The sequence below is a fragment of the Ixodes scapularis genome, unplaced genomic scaffold (genome assembly GCF_016920785.2).
Source record: "Ixodes scapularis isolate PalLabHiFi unplaced genomic scaffold, ASM1692078v2 PGA_scaffold2__306_contigs__length_199485367, whole genome shotgun sequence".
NCBI classification, from domain to species: Eukaryota; Metazoa; Arthropoda; class Arachnida; order Ixodida; family Ixodidae; genus Ixodes; species Ixodes scapularis.
In genome coordinates, this window is record NW_024609857.1 from 30,594,778 (window position 1) to 30,619,801 (window position 25,024).

Sequence of the window (25,024 nt, forward strand, 5' to 3'; positions counted from 1 at the left end):
TCTTGGGTCGCGAGCACACGCCACGGGCGGAAGATCGTTAATTGATTGGTCGCAGAGAATAAAGGTCCCTCAGCTAAATGTACTTTTACGGTCGTGTGAATAGGGTATTAAGTTCTAAGTTGACAATGGGTTCTGTGCCTTCCCGAGTTGGCAACCTCCAGGTTTAGATTCGATCTGTACACGATCCTAGACGGTTCGACCAACGAACTTTATTGTGTTCGCTGGTTGAAGGACATTTCTGCAGCTGTAGAGTTCGCCTGGCGTGTTCAGCGATAAACGTTGCTATACTGTCGTACTGTTTAGTAGTTTCTACGGGTTTCCCATTTGCCTTTGTAGCAATAGACGCATACTCAGGTTCGAATTAAAACGAGGCTGTTTAAACGGTGTTTTCCACGTATACTGCTCAAAAGTAACAAAATACCGTTACTCGTTACTTGGCCTTAGAAGTAACTAAGTATACGTTACTCGTTCACTTTCTAACATAGTAACTAAAGTACGTTACTCGCTGCCGGAAAAAGTAACTGGGTAGAAGTTACTAGTAACGCGTTACGTACATGTCCCCGTCATATCCAGAGGTTTCAGCTGCCTTGCGCGTGCCGTTTGTGAGGAAAGCGCGTGCAGTGCCATAGCCTCCTGTATACTGACAAAGCCTGGCAGATCGCCACGAGACGCGGCCGCCGAAACTGAAAAGGTAAAGCGGCAGACAACGGATGAGAGGAGAGCCACGTGACGGGCGCCCCGCTGTGGCGAGACGCCGAAACGCACTTCTCCCGAGCAATGGGATGTTCGCGTTCCTCGCGCTACCGCTTATTTTCTCGTCGGGTTTGAAAACCATGTTACGGGTCCTCGCTGCTGCAAAAAACTGTGCGCTGACGTCCAGGTTCCCCGAGCACTTGATACTCTACTGTAAAGGGCTTCACCCTATGCCTACCGAGTGGATTTCAAGACTGTAGAGATTACCAAGCAAAGATTAAGTGAATGGTGGCAGAAAGCGAGAGAAAACTAGGTCTTTTCTTATTCACTGATGGCCAAGGGGGTTTCATAGCCTCACTTTCTTTGCACTGCGGAGTGAATATAGATTTCACATATAAATATTCTAAGCTTAAATGGTAAAACAAAATGGCTAGGTGCCGTAAGCTACCGCCCGATCCAAAGGGCTCAGCCGGATTCATCCATCCATCCCGAGAAATGCTCTGTGCTACCATATCCTCACGCTTCAAATCTGCGACGGGCACCCTATGGCTCCGTCGCCGAACTGTCAGGCTTCTCTGACAGGTGCTTTTGAACGGTCGGGAAAATACTTGAATACATCCTACTCCCGATAATACAATGGCATCGGAGCGGACAGGTTTGGAGTAGTTTGAATGGCTGAATGACCAGCAGCCTTGGGTATTTCCGTATTGAATTGTGGTGTGGTGGGAGGCGCCACCTATTGCCATGGGGGTCGCTGTTATCAAGCATTCGCGCGGGTGAGCGAAGGGCGCGCCGCAGGCCTTTCTGTCGATGCAAGTGTTTGATCGATACGTGTCGCAACTTGTTCCCTAAACATTAAAAAAAAAAAATTTGCGCGGCAAGACTTTTAAATTTTGGGGGGAAAAATTGGTTCAGTGGGCGCGCCGTCTAACGCTTACACGAGCGGAGTAGGATGCATTCCCCTAGTAAAGTATTTGGCTCGGGTAAGGCTTGCGAAAGCGTGGAAACGTTTCCCTCCTGGCACCAAACGCGAGGGGAAAGGGGGACTTCAGTGCTATTTCGAAAGCGCTGCTGTGGCTACTTGGCGCATCAATCTGAAATATAATTGTTATTCGTAATCTTGGAGGCCAAATCTGACCCGCTTCAGTTTCTCTTTAAGGAAGCAATTTGGTAGGCAGCCTGCTTGATGCACAGACATCCTAATGCTTTAGCGCAAACTTTGCCGCAGCGCAAGACTTGACACTAACAGTTCTCCGAGTTTTATGCGGGGCACATTTATGATCCAGTGACACGATTGCTACGCCATTTCTGCCGAACTGCGCCAGAGTGCTTACCCACGCCCTGCTGCATTTCACTAGAATGCGGGTAATCTGCGCCAACGCTGCGCCAAAAGCTCATTTTACTTGATCAGAGCAGAAACTAATAGCCCAGTCGTCGCTACACCGCCAAATCGCAACGGAAAACTTGCGCAGATTAAAAAAAAAATGTATATCGCTCTGAATAACGTGACTTGATATGATCTTCGTATCGAGCACGACTCGGTACTCGATGTTTCGAGTACTGAGTCTGTGATGTTTGAATGGCAAAGCTAAAAAAAAGAATGTGCTATAACGCTCATAGATAACAAACTTTACTTGGCACATTTGCGTTATTGCAAGTTCACGTTGCTGTTTTCCGCGGCGTCTCAGCCGTCGCGATTACTATAGTCGGTCCGACAGAAACTGCGAATGAGTTCCCCCGATCCGATTTAGTAGCGAATGTCTTTTTCGGTTATGTCATTACGTATTCCCGTGGGGCAGCGCACAAATGACCTTCGAGGTGAATCTCATTGGCTAGAAATTTTATTAATTTTTTTTTCTGTGTGACGGGTGAAAATTTTGCCACAAAGAAAAAGAATTAGTACCGCTCCACCAAAATTTGATTTTTTTTTTTTGTTTTTATTTTTTTGCTTTACGGTTTTTGAGGTAAAACGCTGCGCAGCAAATAAGTCTTTTTGACATGTGGGAAAATAGTCGGCTTTTCACTTCCGCAGTTTGCGGCATGTTCCCAAATATGTGTTCCTGTGCGGCCTAACGATGCATAGAAAACGTTGCTACCAAGGGTCCTAATCTGGACACTTGGCGAAGAACTCAGCGAGAAATTCGGCGGACGTGATTAGCCGATACTGCACTTGACATCGGTGCCGGCCACTCATAGCCACCAGATTTCTCGCCGACTTTTTCGCCAAGCGTCCCGTCGCAGGGGGCACCTGTGAAAGCAGGTGTTCGAGGAGTGGCGTCACCACGGACCCCGAGCCATGCGGGTTCGCCCGCCCGCGTCTGGCTGTGCGTGACTTTCCCGTGTTTGGGGAAAGGGGCATCCTGGTGGTTGAGTCGAGCCCGGGGCAGGTTTGAACCTTTCGGGGCCCCTGGGTGAGGCAATACACCACTTGGCCCCCCCTTCTCGTAGACGGGTGTCTTGGCTTGGCAGGACCAGGATGATTCAGTCAGTCGTCATACCTTCTCTGTCCCCTCTTATCTTTCTCTTTACTCTACTGATCATTCATTTTCACCTTCTTTGTAGACAACGGCTAACCTTGGGTAGCGACAGAGCTCTCCCTTAATCCACACTTGGTTATAGCTTCCTGGTAGCACTGGAAAAGTAAGGTACTCAGACAAACCAGACCTTGTTGGACTCCGCGGTGGGTCGTGCGCTACGAATGCCGAGGTTTCTGCCCTTTATATGCGTTCTGAACAACAAAAAAAAAAAAAAAAACCTCCCCCGATCTGACCTTGAAAAGGGTCCGGACCGAAGTATTCACAAAAAGACATCAGCTGCAGCCCAGGAGCAATAAACTCGTCAAACACAACATTGGAGCCGAAAGCTCGCGGGGCGCGCCGATTTGACGTAGTTGGTGCGCCCCATCAACTTAGGCCGCAACTTTGCGTTTGACGAGTTTAAAGGCCCGGAAGAGCTTCAGCGGCTTTCTGGTATTGCTATCAAAAGAAAATGGAAAACCACTGGCCAAGCTTCAACCCTTTCTTATTTCGAAGACTTTCAAAGGCTCCGAAGATGTTATATCCAGTGCACCATCTTGGTTTACGACTCACTCGACACCGGTGCTTACCGTACGTCCCTCATTCTGAGTTTATACGCAGAGTCAAACGAGTTCTTGTTGGTTAAAAGACGCCAATATCTCAGTATGACATATGCCTACAAAATCTTAGCTTAATCCTCGTCATGCAACATATGATTCCATAAAACGTTCAAGGTTCTCTCGCCTTTTTCGAAAACAAGCCTAGCATTTTGAGGCCGTTAAGCCTCCGCCTCGCAGCCTGTCATCTCTTCAGATGTCTTACGATAGAATGACCCTATCTTTCACCAGCTGACTGTATTGCTCTCTGAGAGTGCCGGTTTGTTGCGATTAGTCGCTTACAAAATATAATAAGCACTGTATTATTTCAGTGGTTATCCAGCTAGATTTTCAAGAGTTGGAGTCAAAGTATGCTGATTATTGTCAGTTTAATTTATACCGATGGTGCTAAGGCTCATTCCTTCACTGGATGTGTCTTGCATTTTGAGAACGTTTCTATAACTAAGCGCCTTCATTCGATCACCAGTATCTTCACAGCAGAACTATATGCAGTATTGTTGGCAGTTGACCATATTATACTGAAGAGAAAAGTAAGATCGATTATATATGTGAACTCGCAAAGCGTGATGACTGCAATACTTCCTCAAAGACACCAAAAATATGCTTGTGCACCTTGTGCGTGCCAAGATTAATCGTACATTGCAAAACGGACATCGTATTATACTTTGCTGGCTTCCAATTCTTGTAAATATATTGCCTAATGAGAAAGCTGAGTGATAGGCTCGCTTCTTCCTCTAGGAACCTTCGGCAGTTACCAGCCTCTTTACCTTACCAGGATATCACACCGGTCGTGAGGGCATCAATTTTCCAGAGATGCACACAGAATGGTACGAAGAGTTTGACATGAAGCTTCACCTCACCAAGCCCATTCTTGGACTGTGGGATTCCATGAGGTCTTATTATACAACCTTCGCATAGATCATTCCTATATAACCCACTAATTTCTCCTCTGTATAGAGAAGATACACCCCGATGTGTTCACTGCGGGTACGTTGTTTCCATCCTACACATTCTATGGATTTGTTCCGGTCTTGATGAGAACCTGCGGCATCATTTTCCTGAATTGTTTAGATATCATTTACCTTTTCACCCTGTTATTTTACTAGATCACCTTATTTCATTTGCATGTGTGCTCGGTTTTATTTCTAGTACTGGCTTTTTACACCAGCTTTAGTACCCATAATGGTGGCAAACAACATCCCATTTTAACTAGAATGTGAATAACAACCGATTTTGGCGCACTTTGGCCTCAGTAGCATTTGTCGCCATAAAGCCTGCAATCCTCATCGCCAAGTGTCCAGATTAGGGCCCCAGGTTGTATTATACGTGCCTGCGAGCAGCGTCTATTGTTTTCTTTTTCTGGGCGTAAATGTACCGGATTTACCGGTTCCCTTGTTAAGTCGTCCCGGGAGTGCATTGGGACTTTTAATGAACGAATATTCTGGCGCCCTGTGTTTTCTCTATTTGGTGCACCGTATTAGCGCCTTTCCGCAATTGCATACGATGCCCTCCTCCCCTTGTTTTCCGGGCTCGCGATGGGAGAAGAGAGGAAAGAGCTCGCTTCAGTGGGTTCCGCCGCTACGCCTTCAGTGGTTACTACCGGCCTCTAATCTTTTAACAAGCCGTCGTGTGCTCTAACGCTCTGTAATGTTGGCGCCCGCGTTATCCGACGCTGCCAGCCTTTGTTATGAATCGTCTTGGTCTTCGATCACACAGAGGGCGATAACTGAAACCAGGCCGGCGCGCAAGAACTAATCTGATCCAGCTAGAGTTACAATGCTATAGAGCCCGGCTACCCGTCCGTGAGAGTTTATCACTCTTCTACTTTTTGCACACTGGATCATTAATTAGGCTTGAAAACAGGCGCACGTGATGTACCGCGTGAATGAGCGTCGAACAGAGACGTATCTCGTACATCGCGGTTTCTTTGGCACCAAACTTGCGTCAAATAAACTTGAAACCCTATTGAATCTTTGAACAGGTTGTACTGAAGATGCTAGTTTCTTACCAAAATTGATTTTTTTTAATTCTCCTAGCTTTTGTACCTGATGTGTACTCTTTGAGGCGGTTTTATTTAACTCCTCCCATACGTTCCTTTATGCTGTTGAAAAACGTGACCGTTTCTCTGACTTCCGTCGCATCATAACGCGCGACACACTCGCACACAGCGTCAAAGCCTCGTCGTGCAATGTGTTGAACAGAACTTGCGAATTTATTGATGCCGCATCAAATTTTCAATATGGCTATGGTTACTATACAGCAGTTCGGGAGTATATTACAAGTTGAACTGGTCTAAACATGGCGCGTCTTGTATACGCAATCGTAGCTCAGCGATCGGTGAATGCCGATTCTCACATTAAGACGTGCCAGCGATGTTCCCCCGGCGGCTTATAGTACTACACCAGCGAGTTCTTCTTTATGGTGTCCGCGACTGTAAAGATGCCATGATAAACATACTGGCTGAGCGAGAATGCAGGCGAGCTGGTTAAATGTGTAGGCCCTCTTAACCTGGAGCGTGCGATGGGACAGGACAAACACAAACGAGAAGCTTCGTGTTTGTGTCTCTCCGGCTGGAACCACTGCTCGATGAGGCACTCCCATGAAGCAGCCAGATTCGCAGCTTTCATAATACAAACGCGACGAAGTCGTTTCCGCAGCTGGTATATGCCCACATGTTTACACCCCAGCTGGCACGCATGCGCGCATTGTAGCCTGCACAGGACTGATGTGCTCCCAGACCGTTGTTGTGAACATTGCGCATTTGGCGAAGCCGTCGCTTCGCAAATGCCACAGCTTCGCCAAACACGCTCTAAAATCTAAAAAAAAAAGGGAACAAATTGCTTTTTTTTTTTTAGGAACACAAGTCGACGAATCACGGCAGACAACAGAAGGATTCCAGCGAATAACGGAGCTCGTAATGCAGGACCAAAAATGCGATGTATTCCGAGATAATGAGCATAACGTTTCACTTGATCATTGTCTCTGCACGCGTGATCTGATCGTATACTATCATTCATGATCATTCATGCATGGTCATTCTCTGTCATCCTTTTTGTTCTACGCCGCGATTTGTTGTCTCATATACTGCAGAAAAACGCACTCGCTTTTTTTCCTTTTTTATATAGGGAGCAAATAATCCTTTGTATTCCTTGCTCTTAGCAAATTGTTCTTGAGTAATTTTTTTTAAGCTACACACGAGTACTCGGGGGCATCTTCCTCCCCTCACTTAGCCCCTTCGCTCTGAAACATTTTGGTTTAAACTTGAAACGACCCCTGGGAAACCATTTTTTGCTTCCCGTGGAAACTGGAATAGCAGGTTAACGCACCACACAAATGAACAGTCGTGAATTTTCGAAAGGAAGGCAAACCGAAGCCATAAAATACACCCCTTTCCCGCCGCACTAACCCGGCAGTAATACCCCAATGTATTGCGTGGGCAGTACCCGCGATGCAAATGTATCTGATAGCATCTTGGGGATTCTTTTGGGTATCTGTATATCTGTACCGAACTACATTTCGCAAAACATTTATTTGTATCTTAGTAGTGAAATACACTTTCTTGAGTACTAACTGAACGTATAGGAAAAGCGAAGGAGAGGAGAAAACATTTTTCCTATACGTGCAGCTGATATTCAAGAAAGCATGTCAAACCAACTGGCTCAGCTCCAGGCCGTCGCAGTGAAATGTACATTCCAGATCTATCGATTCTGTCGAAATGCTCTGCCAGGCTTAGATATCCCGTTGCATCTGTTGTCGAAAATTAACTGCCGGGTTTCTATAATACCTCGAAGGCCACATTTTTTATGTACCCCCTTATAATGAGCTTTCTAAAGAAAAAGAAAAAAAAAAAAAGAAGCAAAGGTAGTTCGAACAAGAGCTGCGATAAAATTTCAGAATAAGCTCCTGCCGCAAAGCTCTCCACTTAATCCACTTTAGCAGAGCGGGCGCTAGAACAGGGGCGAGTGGAGAAAAGAAAATCGCCTATCATACAGTGGAGAACTTGGTAAGAGGAGCTTCGCTTCATCTTGTTGCAACAGGTTCCGTGTAAAGCTTAGGTACCCGAATACGGGGGCTTTAGTTTCGTGTATACTAGGGTGCTTTAATGCAAACAAACTCTACTTTGTTTTTTGTCTGCTTATTTTGGGTGCCTCGGATGCACTGCATCGGACAATTTGAGACAGACCCTCACGGCAAAGCAGGGTTCGCTGCGGGTAGCATGGCCTTTTGCCAAGCATGGCCTTTTGCCAAGCATGGCCTTTTGCCAAGCATGGCAGGCAGTCATTGTCCTCTATATTACCTACGTGGGTCACTCGGTGCGACCATTTATTTCGCGACATTCGGGATGGTAGTTTGTAAATAATGTGCGGAATGAGGGGAGGTGCGTCAACTTGCAGAGGGAGGGACACCAAAACTGCTACCATTTGCACACCATTCGGGAGGAATGTATTTCTGTGCGTATCTCTATCTTCCGGGATACTTCTCGGCCGTTGTCCAAGAAGTAGACCAGGGATATCCGTTACATATGACAAATTACACTGTATTTTGGCCTCAAAATTACATATGTATTTTAAGTGTTTGTATTCCCGAATACTTTGTGTATCTCTGCCCAGCCGTGATACATATTCGGTGTCTTCAAACCTGACTGAAGACGAGAGCGGTGATTGTACTGACGATCAATTCTCGATCGGCAATTTTCGTAAAAAAACAAAAAAAACTAAAGCTGCAATTTTCTTTTTTTTTTTTTTTTCACGGTTGGGATTTTGTTGCAGGCTGTAACTGCCGGTTTGGGGTCTTTTGCTGGGGAAAACTAGACAAAAGACCAGAGGAGACTCACGTGGACAGCGCCGTCTGCCTATACGTCTAACTGGACCTGCGCCTTGTTTGCGCAGTTTTTAGTTTTTAAAGATATATACCCTACTCGCCCAAGCGTCTACCTCTTCTCGGTAGGGGCACGTGCCTCCACTGTGTTCGTTCGATCCGTGTGCAGCTCATACTAAAACCTCCCGAACCGGCGATTTCGGAAAATGGTATGCACTGTGCATCCGCAAACAATACACGTGCCTGACCTTCTGCCCCTTTCCTTGTTTGCCGACGACCGTGCCGTTCTCTTGTTTGTGCGGTCGCCGTTCTATTTCCGTTTTCTTGGTCCATGCACTGCATCCTGCTTTGGCCTCCGGGACACGCGTTATTATCGCAAAATGCTTTTTTTTTTTTGCTCGCGGAATGTCGGGACGTGACAATCCCCGACTTCTCGAGATCGAGCTTGCTGCGTCGCCAGGGGCTAAGATACGAAAATAGGGCTAGCATTATAGACAATTGCAAGCATGGCGCCACAACTGGTGCCCCATGCATGCAAGCGCGTGCAACGCGCGGGTGAACGTAGCTTTGGCAAGCTCGTGATCGCACGGGCGTGCCTGCTCAAGCAGAAACATGGCGGTGGCCAGTCGCCCAGCTTGCAATCGTCTATACACCACACCGAACATTATTCGGGAGTACAAAAAAAATTAGCATAAATAAACCAATGTACTGAGTGCAACGAACCTTTTCACAAAAGTTTCTTTAGGTGGTGCATTTATTACCCTCAAACTCCTTCCAGAAATGATTTCTATAGATACGCCACCGCTTCAGCGCTAGGGAGACTCTCGCATACCGGCTCTCTTTGCATTGTTTAAGCTAGGTATTACGCTTGGCTATTCTATTCGCACACCTGTGTGCAATATTAAACCATTCAATAAAATTTTGTTTGGGGCTACTTGGTTCATATCGATTAAAAGGTTAAAAGGCGCGAACAAACAGGACGAAAAGAGACACGTACGACACGGGCAGGCGCCTGTCCGTGTCGTACGTGTCTCTTTTTTCGTCCTGTTTGTTCGCGCCTTTTAACCTTTTAATCGATTTAAACCATTCGTTCGCCACTTGACACGCAACCGTGTACAGTTTCTGTGCACTACCATGTTCCCTGCACATTCTTGTTGGAACTAAGCCCACTTTCCCGTTAATTTGCTTACGACTTACAACTTTGGTTGTTTTTCGCAAACAATGTTGGTGTTTGTAATCCCCGCCTCTCATTATGTTCAACCTTTCAAACTTCTCTGTAGTAAGTGTATCATAAATAAAGTGGCTTTCTGCTGATTGTGTTTGTATTGAGCCTTCTTTTTCCAAAATTACCCGCTCCCTTGTAGCTCCCGCTGAATCTTTTCCTTTCCGTTTGCCTTTCTTTGCAGAACATCGAACACGCGGTGGTGATCAACGGCGAGATCGTCGGACTGACGCCAGGCGACCACGGCCTTCACGTCCACAGCCTCGGCGACCTGACCAACGGTACTGCAGCATCTCTGAGCTGTTCAGTCTGAACTTTCCCCAGTCATGAATCCCCCTTATAGACCAACGCACTATTTACGAACAAGTCAGCGTTTCCCCACACCAGGTGTGGACATTGCGCGTGCACAGACTCCAAATTCGCGTAAAGAATAGAAACCTGATTCCCGTAAAGATGAGCGCATGCGGAGTACCGAGCGTCACCTCTAGCTGCGGTGTGACGTAAATGCGTGTTGGTCTATATACGCTCTAAACACGCGCCAGATTGCGCCGCCATTGCCGACCTTCACTTGTCATACCGAACCACTGAAGCGGGCGTTCACGAGCCTTTACAAAGGCCTATGCTGGGGACAAGGACGCAGTAGCACCTAAAGTGGCAATGACCTGTCTTGCTGTGGCAATGATGAAGTGAGGCGAACGGAATAAAAAGGTACAAAAGCTGCTGAAGGTCGGTTATGGCGGCGCCCATGCACAGCTGCCTGAAAGCGCCTATACCGAGCCTGTCTAATGTTCGCAGGTTGCAACTCGACGGGCACCCACTTCAACCCTATGCACAAGGACCACGGTGCACGTGAAGATCGCGAAAGGTACGCCCCATCTGGCACTCGGGTGTCGCCCCTGCGCCAACGTTGTTTCGTGCGGTATTCAGAAACACGAGGTGGCCTAAGCCGCTTAGCTAGCGACTATATTGAATAATTAAAGGCCTCTACCAGTGATCTGTACGGGAGATAACATTCATAGAACATAGGTGTATGCCTACGAATGAGTCTCCTTGAATTGTCGGGTATACAATTCGGTAAATAGCAGTCGACTGGATCGCGGTTCTGTATGTCGAGCATGATTCATTGCGTCTGTATTTGCTTTTTCTTTAAATATGACAGGTGCATGTAGTGCTTCCCGCTTGTAAACTTGTTGATCGTAAAATACAATATCCCCGGGATGCCGCTGAGATCGTCAGAATTTTATTTTTAGGGTGTTAACGAGCGGTCTAGGACAACCTGATTTACACCCTGAAGGGTGTAAAACATTTTGGTGTGAAGGCTATGGAACTAAAACTACCTAATTCAAAAGCAAACAAAAACATTATATCGCATTATAGGAAAAGGTTGTTCGACGTATACTGAACGTCCGAGAAGCAAAGAACGGGAGCGAGACCAAGTAGTTGTATGGTGAGCCCTACAAACATATTCCAAGCCACTCTGCTCAAATCGAATTACCCCCGAGGGAAACGAAACGGTAACCGAAACCGCCGGTCGGCGGAGAGCGAGAACTCCCACCACGAACATTGAGAGTGCCTTTTTCATCGTACTTTCGTCTTCTGTTGCTTATTGTTCTTTCGTGTGTTTTCTGTTTGAACAAGACGTTTCTAGCGTTAATGCTCCTGGGCAAGTTCCGCGCGATTGTCGCCATTCTGCACCCTTGAACGAGAGCCGGACTGGACTCGTAGGAAAAATACACCTATGTTTATTTCTGGGAATGCTCAGCATTTGTGGGGCTTGCGCTTCGATTCCTGGGCAGCGTACATCAATCTAAAAAAATATATATTTAATTTGATTGCTTTTGGCATTTTAGCCTAACAATTCGCGGTTCGGGGGAATCTGGGCACACGATGACGATGGTTAAGAAACACGCGGTTCGCGTTCATCGGCTGTCTAAGGTTTACTGCTATACTTCAGCTTTAAAAGTGAAAAGGAGCGAGGTCGAAGCTGCGTGCGTGAGATGCTGCCTCGAAGCAACAACAAAATCGCTTGTACTGCAAAAGCACGTCCTTTTCTCTTTCCCGCTTTTTATTTGAGGCGTGTATCCGAATAATAATGCAGATGTTGATTATTCCGCAAGCTGGAGTCACTAGAAAGTGATAAACCTGTTGGATACTCCGCAACAAGTTTATTGGCCAATTTGTTTTTGGTTCTTAATATGATGCAACTTTTATGCAGTGATCCGCACCATATCTTGAAAAATCAAACGACTTTGGTGAATACCATTGAAATTGATGGGATCACGACTGCATGCTTGCTGCATCCGACAGCGGTACAGGATTGCGGCATGCCGCCGTCCGAAAGATAATCTATCGAAGACACGTCGTCACGTACCTCTCTACGACGCTCCGATTGGTTCACTGGAGTCGTTTCCGGTTACGCGGAAACTCTGGCATTTCCGATGCCGCCGAAAATTCAAGACTCGTCCGTCTGCTACCGCTGCGCATGTGCTGTATACCCTGCAGGCAACCCCGAAAACAACGTTACTCCCCGAAGGTGCTCCATTGTGTTGCTCGGAACCTTGAGAAAGTCTGCCGTTGACTTTCGATGCTTTGAACAAAAAATAAAACATATAAAAGACTAACCGCACGGGTGTACAACCTCTCGCGTCGTGTTTTACAACGCAGGCACGTCGGAGACTTGGGCAACATCAACGCCGACGTGACGGGCAAGGCAAGGGTGTACATCAGCGACGGCATGATCTCGCTCATCGGGCACCACAACATTATCGGCCGGGCTTTGGTGGTGCGTACGCATTGAAAATCCGTAACCGCGCGTCTTGCGTGAAGCATCCGTGCTACACGTCATAGATACAAGGCGCTGTATGGTTGCTGACGGGTTGAGAGCGGCGGGGAGAACTTTCAGTTGTCCTAACACCCAGCGCGAGCTTCCTTCCTAACTACGGTTTCTGGAAAGCGTCTAGAGCTGGCGCGTTTTACCGCGTCCAAAAAAAAAGTGGTCCCTCGATTTCCGCTTGATGACGTCATAAGTGTCCCACTATCGCCCGCCGCGATCCTGGCGGTGGTGTACTGTACACGTGCCAGACGCCTGTCCTGCTGCAGCCAATGCCACAAGCACTACAGCTCGAGGTCGCTGCTACAAAGCGTTCTTCCGCAGAGCGCCCGCGCTAGAAATCCACGTATCGAAGCAAGGAGCGCGGACTAGCTCGCGCTTGTTGCTTTGCCTGCAATCTCTACTAAAGGATGAACGGAGTATAGGGTGTATTCACTGGCGGCCATAGCTGTGTGCGCGACTGCTGAGCACGTGCTAATGACGAGCTTCCACATTTCTTTTGTAACGTGCATTCCGCACCCTCAAGATTGCCGGTCTTAGCAGCCTATTAATGTGGGCTCGTTCTGAGCATGCGCTCTAAACAGCACCCACAAATATGGCGCCCAGTGAATACTGCTTATAGGGGTGTGCGAATCGTTGTCCGAATCGAATGGCACTACGTCATTCGTAGCCTTCACAGTGCAGGAGGATGCCACAACAACGTGTATAGTTTGATGCCACATGTACCGTGGCTTCGGCCTTGTCCGCTACTGTGCATTTGTCTTAACGACTGGCATCTAAAGACTGTGACCGACTGCATTGCGACTTTTTTCAGCTCCAGTACAACGCTTTGCGCGCACTTCGGTTGCCGTAGCAACCCTCTCGTAAGTAGGCAGTGGTTCACCCAAGCGGAAATATCTTAATCAGCCTAAAAGGGGTGGTGCAACAATATTGGGTAGATGTTTCCCTTCTTACACAAGCTTCCTGGCACTAGTGGAAGCCAAGTGTACTCGCACGCAACGCCGCTGGCCAAGAAGCTTCTTGGTTGCCGCATAAGTTCCTGGATATAGAAGCGGGCGTTTTCTTTAATTCAGGCTCTTTCGCACGACGTGATGACAAAGCTGATGGAATAGCATTATTGGTCTTGACAACAATGCGATCTCTAGGATTTTGTAATCGAGCTTGTACGGCCCATATAGAGAACACGAGCAGTGGGTGACCATTCGATTTGGGCTCGTGACAATCGGTGCCTGAACATGCATTTGGGTAATGACTGCCTACCAATTTTATAGGTTATAAATATCGAGAAACAATTCTCGGCGCTCTTTATTCAAAGTACTAAAAATGTTGCATTGCCCCTTTAATGGAGTCGAGATGAGCGGATTGGTTATATTCTACGGTGCCTGCATGGAAAGGGTCTTCGACTGGTGCGTTTATAGCGTCCTATCTCGCCCAAGTAATGGTCCCGAGGTGCCAACAAATGGCGTCGCAGAAGGCGTCGGATGTCACGATTAATGCTAAGGAGTCGCAGTGAAAAGCATGAGCGCACGCGATTGTCGCTGTCGTCCGGGCGACCCAACTGCTAGCTGCCAAAGCTTCTGTGCGCTGTCAAGCTCGCAGAAGCTTTGGCAACTCGCAGAAGCTCGGACAGGCGTCTGCTACACCCACCAGCGCTTCTGTGACACTGCAAGTGTCGCGGCCAGCGACAGCGTGACACTTCTGCGATGTCCTCGGGTCGGAAATCGAGGGAACACTTTTTAGGACGCAATAAACACAACCAGTCGGAGACACTTTCCAGGCACCGTTCTACGACACACACTTTGAGGGAGATAACAGAAAAGGACGTGCAGACAAATTATGTGTGGCCTAGTTAGTGATTATCGTGAAACTCATCGGAAGGACTCGTCTCGCCAGGTCCACGCCCTCCCGGACGACTTGGGCAGGGGAGGTACCGACGAAAGCAAGGCGACAGGCAGCTCCGGCGCCCGCCTGGCCTGCTGCGTCATCGGCTTCCAGTCCGGCACTGGATGGCCCAGCCCCAACTCGAGGCTGCTCTTCCTCATGTTTTCTGCTCTGCTCGTTTTCTTCTGCAGGCACGGCGCCTGAACCTCGTGTGCCTCCTTGTTCACTGTGTACATAGCTTCGTTGCGTTTTCGCCAACTTGTTGAATAAAACACTGCTAGCTGCGCTCGTCCCTTGTTCTTTCTGAACCTGGGACGGATCGGACCACGGTGGAAGGTGAGATCACTATTTGAACGGCGCCGCCTCACCGTAGAACAAATCTGGCGAAGGTTCCCTCGCACTTCCCACGAGAGATGGCGCAACACATCTAGGGTAGACGAGTTGCAGATTTAGTAAAATGCTTTGAACTTCAAAGTCACTGACGCAAAAATAGACATTGGGACCAAGCACAGGTGATCGGACTGGTGGCATTAGGGAAGAATGAAGTATTATATTCTTTCAATCTGTAGGGCGGAAAGTGCGTCAACCAGATTGCGAAGAGCACCATCGTCATACGGATTGTAACCGCCGTTTGTGAAAAATGCTAAATTATAATCGCGCACAGTAGCAAAATAATTCCCAATTCTAAGTATACCGTTGAAAGGCGTAACATTTTGTTCTCGAGCTCTAGTTAGGTGGCGCAAGCCGCTGCCCGATTAGAACGCACATTCGTTCATCCAGTAGGAAGCTCGTCGTGAGAGCCCTCTCGAAGAACCGTCCTTGTGTGCGCACAAGGGCGCGCGACATAAAATGCGCGAAGGCCCCTAAACCGACAGCGCCCCTGACGGGAGGTGCGCAAAGCCCGAGCGAAGGTCTGCCGCCTTGGCTGGCCTTGTTCAGAACCTTCTATTCTTCTTGGTAATAAAACCCGTGACTCGAGAACACAGAAGGGGACGAACACAACACAGCGTCTCGCACAGCTGAGGGTTTATTAGTCATTTGTTTAAAAGGGCGGTGCAACGATTACCAGACATTTGCTAATTAACTGTGGAAGTTAATTTGTCACCCATGAAACAAAGGACTGAAGACCGAATTTTCTTTGGAGCGCTAGTTTTTGTGTAGAAAAATTAAACAAATCGAAGAAGTGCCTCTCAACTCTCCACGTCGCCTTTCGAGTGACGTACTCTGGAGGATCACGTAATTTCCCCTTCGGTTCTCTCTTTGGAGACCCCAGCAGCTTCCATTCATTCATTCATTACATTCATTTATTGATACTCTCAGCCCTTGCACAGGGCTATTACAGGGATGGAAAAAAAGGACAATAATAAACAAACATGTACGCTTACACGCAAGCATACGCAATGGTTACAGACATATTGAGATGCTTCGGTATTTCGGCAGTTTACGAAACGAATATCACTTCCTAGATGTGAAACATTTCTTTATACAAGCTGTAGGGGTTTTAATTTGTAGCACATAAAATAATATCAGTGATACGCTCCAGAAATTCATTTAGCGACATAGATGACACAGCGGAATCAGGTAATATATTCCAATCTTTAATAGCCCTTGGAAAAAAAACTACTTGAAGCAATCGTTTTTAACAGATGGATTCGGAATGTACATGCTATGACGATGTCTTGAGGATTCAGTGGAGTAAATTTCAAAATACTCAGATTTCCTTATCTTTACGCAATTATGAATAATCTAAAAAAGAAACTTTAACCTTTCATACTTCGTTCTTGATTCAAATGTAGGAAGATTGGCAAGTTCACATAGTTTTGTGGGGGAATGAACGTGGCTGTATTTATTAAAAATAAACCTGGATGCGAGTCGCTGAATTTTCTACAGCGTATTGCATTTTGTAATGGTATATGGGTCCCATACAATTTTAGAATACTCGATGACTGGTCTTACCAGTGTCTTATAAGCCAGACTTTTTATTTCAGGAGTTGCAATAGCGAGGTTTCGTCGAAGGCACCACAGTGCTTTATTAGCTTTGATGCATATACGTTATCAATGTGAGTGTCCAATTTTAGATCAGGAGTAAATATTAAGCCTAAGTATTTATGTTCTTTTACTCTCTCAAGCTCAGCACCCGCAATACAATAATTATAAGCCAAAACATTTTTTTTTCTCGTAATAGACATGAAGACTGATTTTTCAGGGTTTAGCACCATTTGCCAATTGTTACACCACTCTTTAATTTTTTCTAAGTTATAGTTTAATTCGATTTGATCAGCTGATGTTTCAATTTTATTGTAAATCACACAATCGTCGGCGAATAATCTGATTGGAACTGAGATGTCATTGCGCAGATCCTTAATATAAATCAAAAATAAAAGAGGACCCAAGACGCTGCCCTGGGGTACGCCTGAAACGACTGGGGACATGGTGGATTTGCTACCCCCAACTGTAACATACTCCTTCCGTGATGAAAGTTAAGAGGAAAACCACTTCGGTGATGGCTGGATTCTTAAAGACAGCACTGATTTTCAATAACAATTTGGGGTGAGATACTTTGTCAAACGCCTTTGCGAAATCTAGGAATATTATATCAGTTTGACCACGACAGTTTATCCTTTGAGAGAGATCATGAACAGTTTCTATGAGCTGGGTAGTCGTGGAAAGACCTCTGCGGAAACCATGCTGTGATTTAAATAATATATCATATTTTTCAAAGTTAGCCAGTAGATGTTTAGATATGATATGCTCAAGAAGTTTAGAGCATGTACTAGTAAGGGAAATGGGGCGAAAGTTACAGACGTCATTAATACTACCGCTCTTGTGGACGGGTATAATTTTTGCTATTTTCCACGCGCTGGTAAAAGAACCGCTACTCATAGACAATCTAAAGATGATAGTAAGGTATTTAGAAACCAACTCAGCATACCTTTTTTTAAAAATTCATTTGGAATTTCGTCTGGACCCGGGCTCTTTTTTGAGTCGATGTTAAGTAGAAGGTTAAAAACTCCTTGCTCACTTATATCTAAATCATTGATGGGAGGATTGTTGGAAGAATCACTAAAGCTTGGCAAATTTCCATCATCGTTGGTAAAACTGATGAAAAAAAAGTGCTAAAATTTTCAACTCTTTGCTTTTTATTTTTTGGGTCAGAGGCACGCTGCTGGAACTTAGCCGAAGAGTTGACGTACCGCCAGAACTTCTCAGGTGCCTCGCTAAGGAATTTTTTAAGTGTTATATTATAAAACCTTTCTTTAGACTCTCTAACTAGACGCCTCAGCTCCCGACTCAATCGCTGAATGCAAGTTTTTTTTTTTTTCTACACCTGTACCATGTGAACTCGCTCGTTTCCTCTTCAGTTGTCGTTTTGCATGGATTATTTCCCTTGTAATCCAAGGATTTTTGTTCGCGATGTTTTTAGGGCGCTTTGGTATAAATCGCTCAATACACCGTAAAGTCATGCTTGAAAAATAGTCCCATAACGTGTCTGGGCTAGCATTTGATTGGTAAAGAAACATAAAATCATCAAACGATTGTTCAAGGCAATCAAGTACGCTTACATCATCAGCACTTCTAAAATCCAAAAGCATCTTTCGTGAATGACTGTGCGATTTTTCTGGGGTAACATTCAATGAGACGAGTACCATCCTATGACGAAGGAAAAATAAAAAAACGGACAGTACAACGAAGTCTCTAGAGAGACTTCGTTGTACTGTCCGTTTTTTTATTTTTCCTTCGTCTCAGGGTTATTATGGATACCATTCACCAGCTCGCCTGTGTTTTTTACCTTTCTTTACCATCCTATGATCGGATAGGCCTTCTTCGGTTTCACATTTCGAAAAAGATGGTTTTAAACTCTCGGAAACAAAAACTAGATCTAAAATTGTTGACGTTGTTGAACATACTCTAGTGTAATCTGTTACCTGCGCAATTATCGACTTCAAAAAGATTAGCATCACGGAAGGTCTCGCGGCGAGCGATCGACACGAAAGACTGTTCGCCACGGGGGTGACGGGGGACCTACTTTGTTCACTTCCGCGTATCCTCCAGAGTACGTCACAGATCAGTTCCGTTAACCACCACACGCGGCTGCAGATCAGCAAATATTCTGTTTTCTTTGCGATTACGCACCGGAATAGCAGTTTTGGGGGGCAAGGTGACACATTTTTGGTCACTTGTGCTTGGATGAACAACATAAAAAAATGAAAGCCGTTTACAATTCCCTGTAACGCCGGTTAGAGCGCAGCTCTTGAGGAGGAAGATGGAAGCGTACTGAGAGATAGGTGACTCCTTGAGGTCACGTGACCTCAGGGGGGTCACGTGACCTCAGAAGGTCACGTGACATCAGGGGCTCACGTGACCTCGGGGCCACGTGACCTGAAGGGGTCACATGACCTTAGGGGGGTCACGTGACCTCAAGGGGTCACGTGACTTCAGGGGGTCACGTGACCTCAGGGGGTCACGTGACCTCGGCGGGTCACGTGACCTGGGGGTGTCACGTGACCTGGGGGTGTCACGTGACCTGGGTGGGTCACGTGACCTCGGGGGGTTCACGTGACCTCGCGGTTACGCCGACGGCGACGCCGACGGCGACGCCGACGCCGCTCAAGCCGGAAACGGGCCCCTAAGAGCTGCGCTCTAAAATACGAACTGCCAATTCTTTCAATACTAAAATCGTTGCACTACCCCTTAAAAAGGCGAGCCTCCCGTGCCCCAAACGACACCCACAGTCCCGAAGGTCAAGCCGCCTCCTCCTGAGTCCTGACCGGTCTATCGTCAGCCAGCTCTCCTCACGCACACACATACATGCACACGCGCCAGGCGCCACAACCGCTAATCCCCCAATTCCGCGCAAAGCTTTCTTGCCCCCCGCCGTTGACTCGTACACAAGCGCACCCCTCCGATACCCCCTTCCCTCCACCCCTCCCTCACAGTTACCGACGTAAACACAAACATCGAAGACACAACACATGTGGAAATGCGCCCCAAAGTAATCTCAAATCCTTAAAGGCCTGTTCACACATGCAGCGGAGCGCTACAAGCATAGCGCTGACCTCGCGCTAACCGCGTGCTGACGGGAGCATTCACCAGCTTTGTATTGCACCGTCAAAACTGTTGCTCATGGCAGACGATAAGTAGCTGACGGCGCGTGAGGAGCGCTACATCAGCGCTTCGCTGCATGTGAGAACCGGCCTTAAAGCTTATACCGCTAGTAACCGACCTTCTCCAAGAGCCTACCCCCCCCCCCCCCCCTCCCTCCCTCCCTTTCTTTGTCTCTTTCCGATGCCTTCACAAAGACCAAAAACAAAACAGACCAAAGTTTCTTAACCTTTCGGTTGAACCTCACGCGTCATGGAGAGGGAAACTCCGTTTCTGATAAAGGACCAGGTAAGGGTTGTCTAAAGAAACGGGAGAATTGGGATGCTTCTGCAATTCCCAATACTCCCCATTCCAATAGTCTCCATCAATATCCTTTTAGTCGCATCTTTTTCACTGTAGATAATTTCTGTTCTGGCCCACTCGGGGTTGCACCCATTGCACTTCTCAACGTGTCTGGCTATTTCTGAATTTTGAGCCCTCAATCCCACTGCCCTTTTGTGCTCTAATTTACCTGTCTGGCCAACGTAAGTAAATCCACATGCCAGTGGTATGCCGTAAACCACCCCCTCCCGAGACTCGACTTCTCTATTTCTGTGGGGTTTTTTTTGGCACTCACTCACTCCTCCTGTGAATGGGGTTAGTCTGCTGAGTATAAAGTCTGATCTGAAAACCACTGTTACGTTGATTTTTTTAGAAAGAGCTTTCAGATTATGGGAAACCCAATGGTAAAAGGGAATGTAAACTGCATTGTTGATTCTTTCTCTTATTCTGAACGTACCCACCAAGCGCTGCACACCCCTCGCGGCTACGCTACCCAAAAGCTCCCTTTTTTATCCTGCCGCTAACAGCCCAGACACCTGTGTCTGCACAGCCTCTGCAACCTTACGCGCACACGATTTTCTGAGCGCACTATTCAACAGTGAAGCGGCAACACCTCTATTGACCGTTTTGGCCAAGCACCTGGCTCGTGTGCATGTATGTGTGTGCGCGAAGAGAGCTGCTCACGATAGACCGGAGAGGAGGAAGCGGCTTGACCTTCGGGACGGTGGATGTCGTTTGGAGCCCGGGGGGTTCGCCTTTTAAACGAGTGTCTGACAATTAAATCCTCAGCTGTGTTTCAGACGTTGTGTTGTGTTCGTCCCCTTCTGTATTCCTGAGTCTCGGGGTTTATTACCATAAATCACCACCAGCTAGCTCGTTTTTTAAGTATTGTTGCAGTGTTTCTATTCTTCCACCGTGGATTGAACCAAACCCTCCTAGATAAGACCAGTGGTGCCGAATTATTGGCGTCACCTGAAAGTAAAAGGCACCGGGCTCAGATTGGGCGCGAGTTCTGCGTCAGCGTTCTGCTGGGACTCGGAACTTTACTGATTGGTCGCGAGTATAGTCCGGACGCTGACGCGGCACTCGTGTCCAATTCGCGCTCCGGATTCATCTGCTTTAGGCGACGCCGAAAATTCAGCACTATAGAACTTTGGATGGATGGATGCTAACGGCTGGAGAGGAGAAGAGCACCTCCTCGCCTTTTTTCCAGCTTCGGCGGAGTGTTGGTTATCGTCATCAGAAGAATTTACTAAAACTTTCTAAAATGGGAAAAGTTGGCTAGTAGTCGCCCGATCACGCTAGGAGGTGGTACGAAAAAGGCCCTGGCCTTTGTCAGTCATAAATACAACAATTATTGTGAAATGTTATAAAATAATTCTCCAAATATTGATTTTAAAAATAAAGTATATATATTCATACACTTCAGTTTTTTTTTTTTTCATATCTACTCTAGCTTTTAGGTGGTGTTTTTATGCTTATCGAGGATCATTTATTTAGTTTTTCCTTCTTTTTATTTGCTTATTTATTTTCCGGCACTCGAGGCAGCGACAGATTTCCGATCCGGCCCCTTGGGCAAAATGTTGGGGGACCCCTGACTTTTGCGTAAAATTAATTTCTTGACACGCGTGTCCCAGCTAAACTGTTAAAAAAAAAATATCATTTTTTTTTTCTTTTCAGGGACCTTTTAAAGGGAAACTGAAGTGTTTCTGCATTTGAGGATCCAGGATCACGAATATCGAGAATATATATATATATATTTTTTTTTTCAATTGGGTGCACGGAGACTGCAGGAAATTATTTTCAAATTACCACTGAAGCAGCTCCTTCCGGGAGCGTGACGTCATATCCGGAGTTCTCGGAACCTCTGCGCTTGGGCACTCTCAGCGCCTATCAAAGCTATGCACGCGCACTCTTGCTATTTTCAAAAAAGGTAAGAAAAAAGACTTCACAACTGGTGTCAGTGCGGAGGAATATAGCCGCTTTCAGGTCAGCTGTGCACGGGCTCTGCCATAACCGACCTTCAGTTTTTGTTTCCTCTTATTCCGTTCGCTTCACACTTCATCGTTGCCACAGCAGGACAGGTTATTGCTACTTTAGACGACTGTGTCCTTCTTCCCAGCACTGGCCTTTGTGGAGACTCGTCAACGACCGTTCCAGTGGCTCGGCATCTAAAAAAAAAATTGGGTTGTGTGTATGTTTATACAGGCTAAAACTTGGTCTGCCTCAACGGGCGACGAGTCTCCCAGCTGAAGTTGAGAAATTTAGCCAGTGCAGTACGACCGCTAGCCTGGAGTCTTTAACGTGCATCACGCAGTAGTGAAACACGACCGCACGCCGGTACGACGCTCATCCAGATCGAAACGAGCAAATGTGGGGGATTGAACCCAAATCCTGGGCGCGAGCTTTCGCTCCACGTGCTCCGAGCTGGTGCGCGCCGGCCCACTCTTGGCATCTCGGTAAGACGAGAGAAGGTCAGCGATGGCGGCTGTGATTGGGCGCGTGTGCAAAGCGCCTACAGTCAAAGTAAGTTGTCCCTGAATATACAGGCCTATAGGTGCCTTCATGTGCGCTTTGCTTAGGGTGGAGACATCTACCCATTTTGTCACACACATTTATTTTTATTGTTTGTTCAGAAGCGCGTGAAAGAGCGTGTCCCTGCATGCGTTTCTGGCGCAGTGTCGCTGACAGTGCTATGGCGACATTTTGTTTTCGTCGATTTCTTTGTATTTCCCCATGAGCGCGTGCTGTCGGCATCGGGCACTACAAAGGGTGGCATCACCTTAAACAGAAGGACATTGAGGCACCCCCATGCTGGCCCATATCTATGCCTCGCCGATTACAAGGAAGCAAGCATGAGGCTTCGCATGTGGTATATTGTAACGAATGAAGGTGACGAGAAGCCGAACAGTGAACTGAAGGATAAAGGTTTGATTGGAGAACTTGTGCCAAAAAAAATAAGTAACGAAAGAGCGTCGAGGCAGCAGAAAAGCGAGCGGCGATTCGGCGGCATTATAGAGCGCTAGCGAGACAGACTCGACAAGGTCGCGTGCAGCTGCTTATCTACCCTGCGTCACTATCTCGAAAGTTCGGCAAAGAAAGTTCGAGCGTCGCGCGCCCGGGGCGAGGATGACCTGGCACTTTCGAGAACAAGAAATCAGGAGGAAAGTTACGTCTCGTGCGGAGAAAAAACGCGAATCCTCTGGAAGTCCGTAACCGAGCGTTTCTTTATCGACCCTGCGGGCGGCATTATATCCCCCCTTTTAAAAGTGCATCGTCCCGATGCAACGCAAAAGGAAATCAGAAATGGCTAAAACAATTTACGGTGAAACGAAATAAGCATGCGGTGTCACAATCCTAACGCGCGTGGAACGGCTTTAGTCGAACTACGTGGACGACTTCAGGTCGTGGCTGGCGACGTCCTGATCGTCGGGTTCCGTCGGGGAGTACCTCGTAGTTCAAATCCCCAAGGCGGCGAATGACCTTGTAGGGTCCAAAGTAGCGTTTTAGCGGTTTCTCGCTGAGTCTGCGGCGGCGAATGGGTGTCCACACCCACACCCTGTCTCCGGGCTGGAACTCCACGTCGCGGCGACGAAGGTTGTACCGGCCAGCGTCGACACGTTGCTGGTCTTTTATGCGGAGGCGGGCTAGCTGGCGTACCTCTTCTGCTTCTTCTGCTCGTTGGGTGACCAGCCGGGCGTCGTCGGTGCCGTCGTCTGTCGGGTCGTGGGGCAGCAATGGCGTCGAGCATCGTCGTCACATTTCTGCCGTGCACCAGCTGAAAAGGTGTAATCCCAGTGGTTTCTTGAACCGCCGTGTTGTACGCAAACGTGACGTAGGGCAACACCTCATCCCACGTCTTGTGTTCCACGTCCACGTACATCGAGATGATGTCGGCGATGGTCTTGTTTAGTCGCTCCGTTAGCCCGTTGGTCTGTGGGTGGTACGCCGTGGTCCGGCGGTGGTCGGTGTGGCTCAAGCGGAGTATCTCTTGTGTCAGGAAAGCCATGAACGAGGAACTTCGGTCCGTAATCAAGACTTGGGGAGCGCTGTGTCGGAGGACGATATAGACTCAACGAAGAACTCGGCTACTTCCACGGCGGTCCCCGACGGGAGTGCTTTTGTCTCGGCGTATCTGGTGAGATAGTCAGTTGCCACGATTATCCAGCGGTTTCCCTGCGTCGACAGCGGGAAAGGTCCAAGAAGATCCATTCCAATCTGCTGGAACGGTGCAGTCGGGGGAGCGATCGGTTGCAGGAGTCCGGTCCGGCTTCGTCGGTGGTTTCTTGCGTCGTTGGCATTCGCGGCACGAACGGACGTAGAGGTGTACGGTCTTCGGGAGCTTGGGCCAGTAGTATTTTTCTCGTATCCGTGCAAGAGTCCTGCTGTAGCCAAGGTGACCAGATGTTGGGTCGTCGTGGCAGGCTTGGAAGGCCTCTTCTCGAAGACTAGTAGGAATCACCAGGAGCCACGTCGAGTTACTATCCCCAAAGTTCTCTTTGTAGGTGATACCTCTCCGGACGGCGAATCTTGGCAGATCACGTGAGAAGACTCGGGGAATCGTGCCCCCTCGTCCCTTCAAGTGGTCGATCAGTGCGCGCAGCTCAGGATCGTCCCGCTGGAGCGCTGCCATACTGTGAACGCTCACTGCGCCAAGAAAGTGATCGTCATCGTCGTTGTCTTTGGCACAGCCAGTAGCTGACTCGACGGGGGCTCTGGGCAGGCAGTCGGCGTCGCTGTGTTTTCGGCCTGACCTGTAGACCACGGTCACGTCATACTCTTGCAGTCGTAGGCTCTAACGAGTGAGGCGTCCCGATGGGTCCTTCAGGCTCGCTAACCAACACAGCGAATGGTGGTCGGTGAACACTCGAAAAGGAGTCGCATACAAGTATGGGCGGAATTTCGTGATGGACCCAGACGACGGCCAGACATTCCTTCTCGGTCGTCGAGTAATTGAGTTCCGCGTTCGACAGCGTCCGGCTAGCGTATGCGATCACGCGCTCCGCACCGTCTTGTCGTTGGA

At 47.7% G+C, this 25,024-nt stretch overlaps 1 protein-coding gene across 1 annotated transcript in view; it reads left to right on the forward strand.

Annotated features, from left to right (window-relative positions):
• LOC8039725 (superoxide dismutase [Cu-Zn]) overlaps window positions 1–14,863 on the forward strand; it is a 31,986-nt gene extending 17,123 nt beyond the window's left edge. Inside the window, exons 2-5 of the mRNA XM_029983252.4 lie at window positions 10,051–10,147; window positions 10,662–10,731; window positions 12,531–12,648; window positions 14,590–14,863. Of these exons, the coding sequence (XP_029839112.2) occupies window positions 10,051–10,147; window positions 10,662–10,731; window positions 12,531–12,648; window positions 14,590–14,781 (477 nt within the window). The 3' untranslated portion in view covers window positions 14,782–14,863. The remainder of the gene's footprint in view (window positions 1–10,050; window positions 10,148–10,661; window positions 10,732–12,530; window positions 12,649–14,589) is intronic.
• Window positions 14,864–25,024: the final 10,161 nt, after the last annotated feature.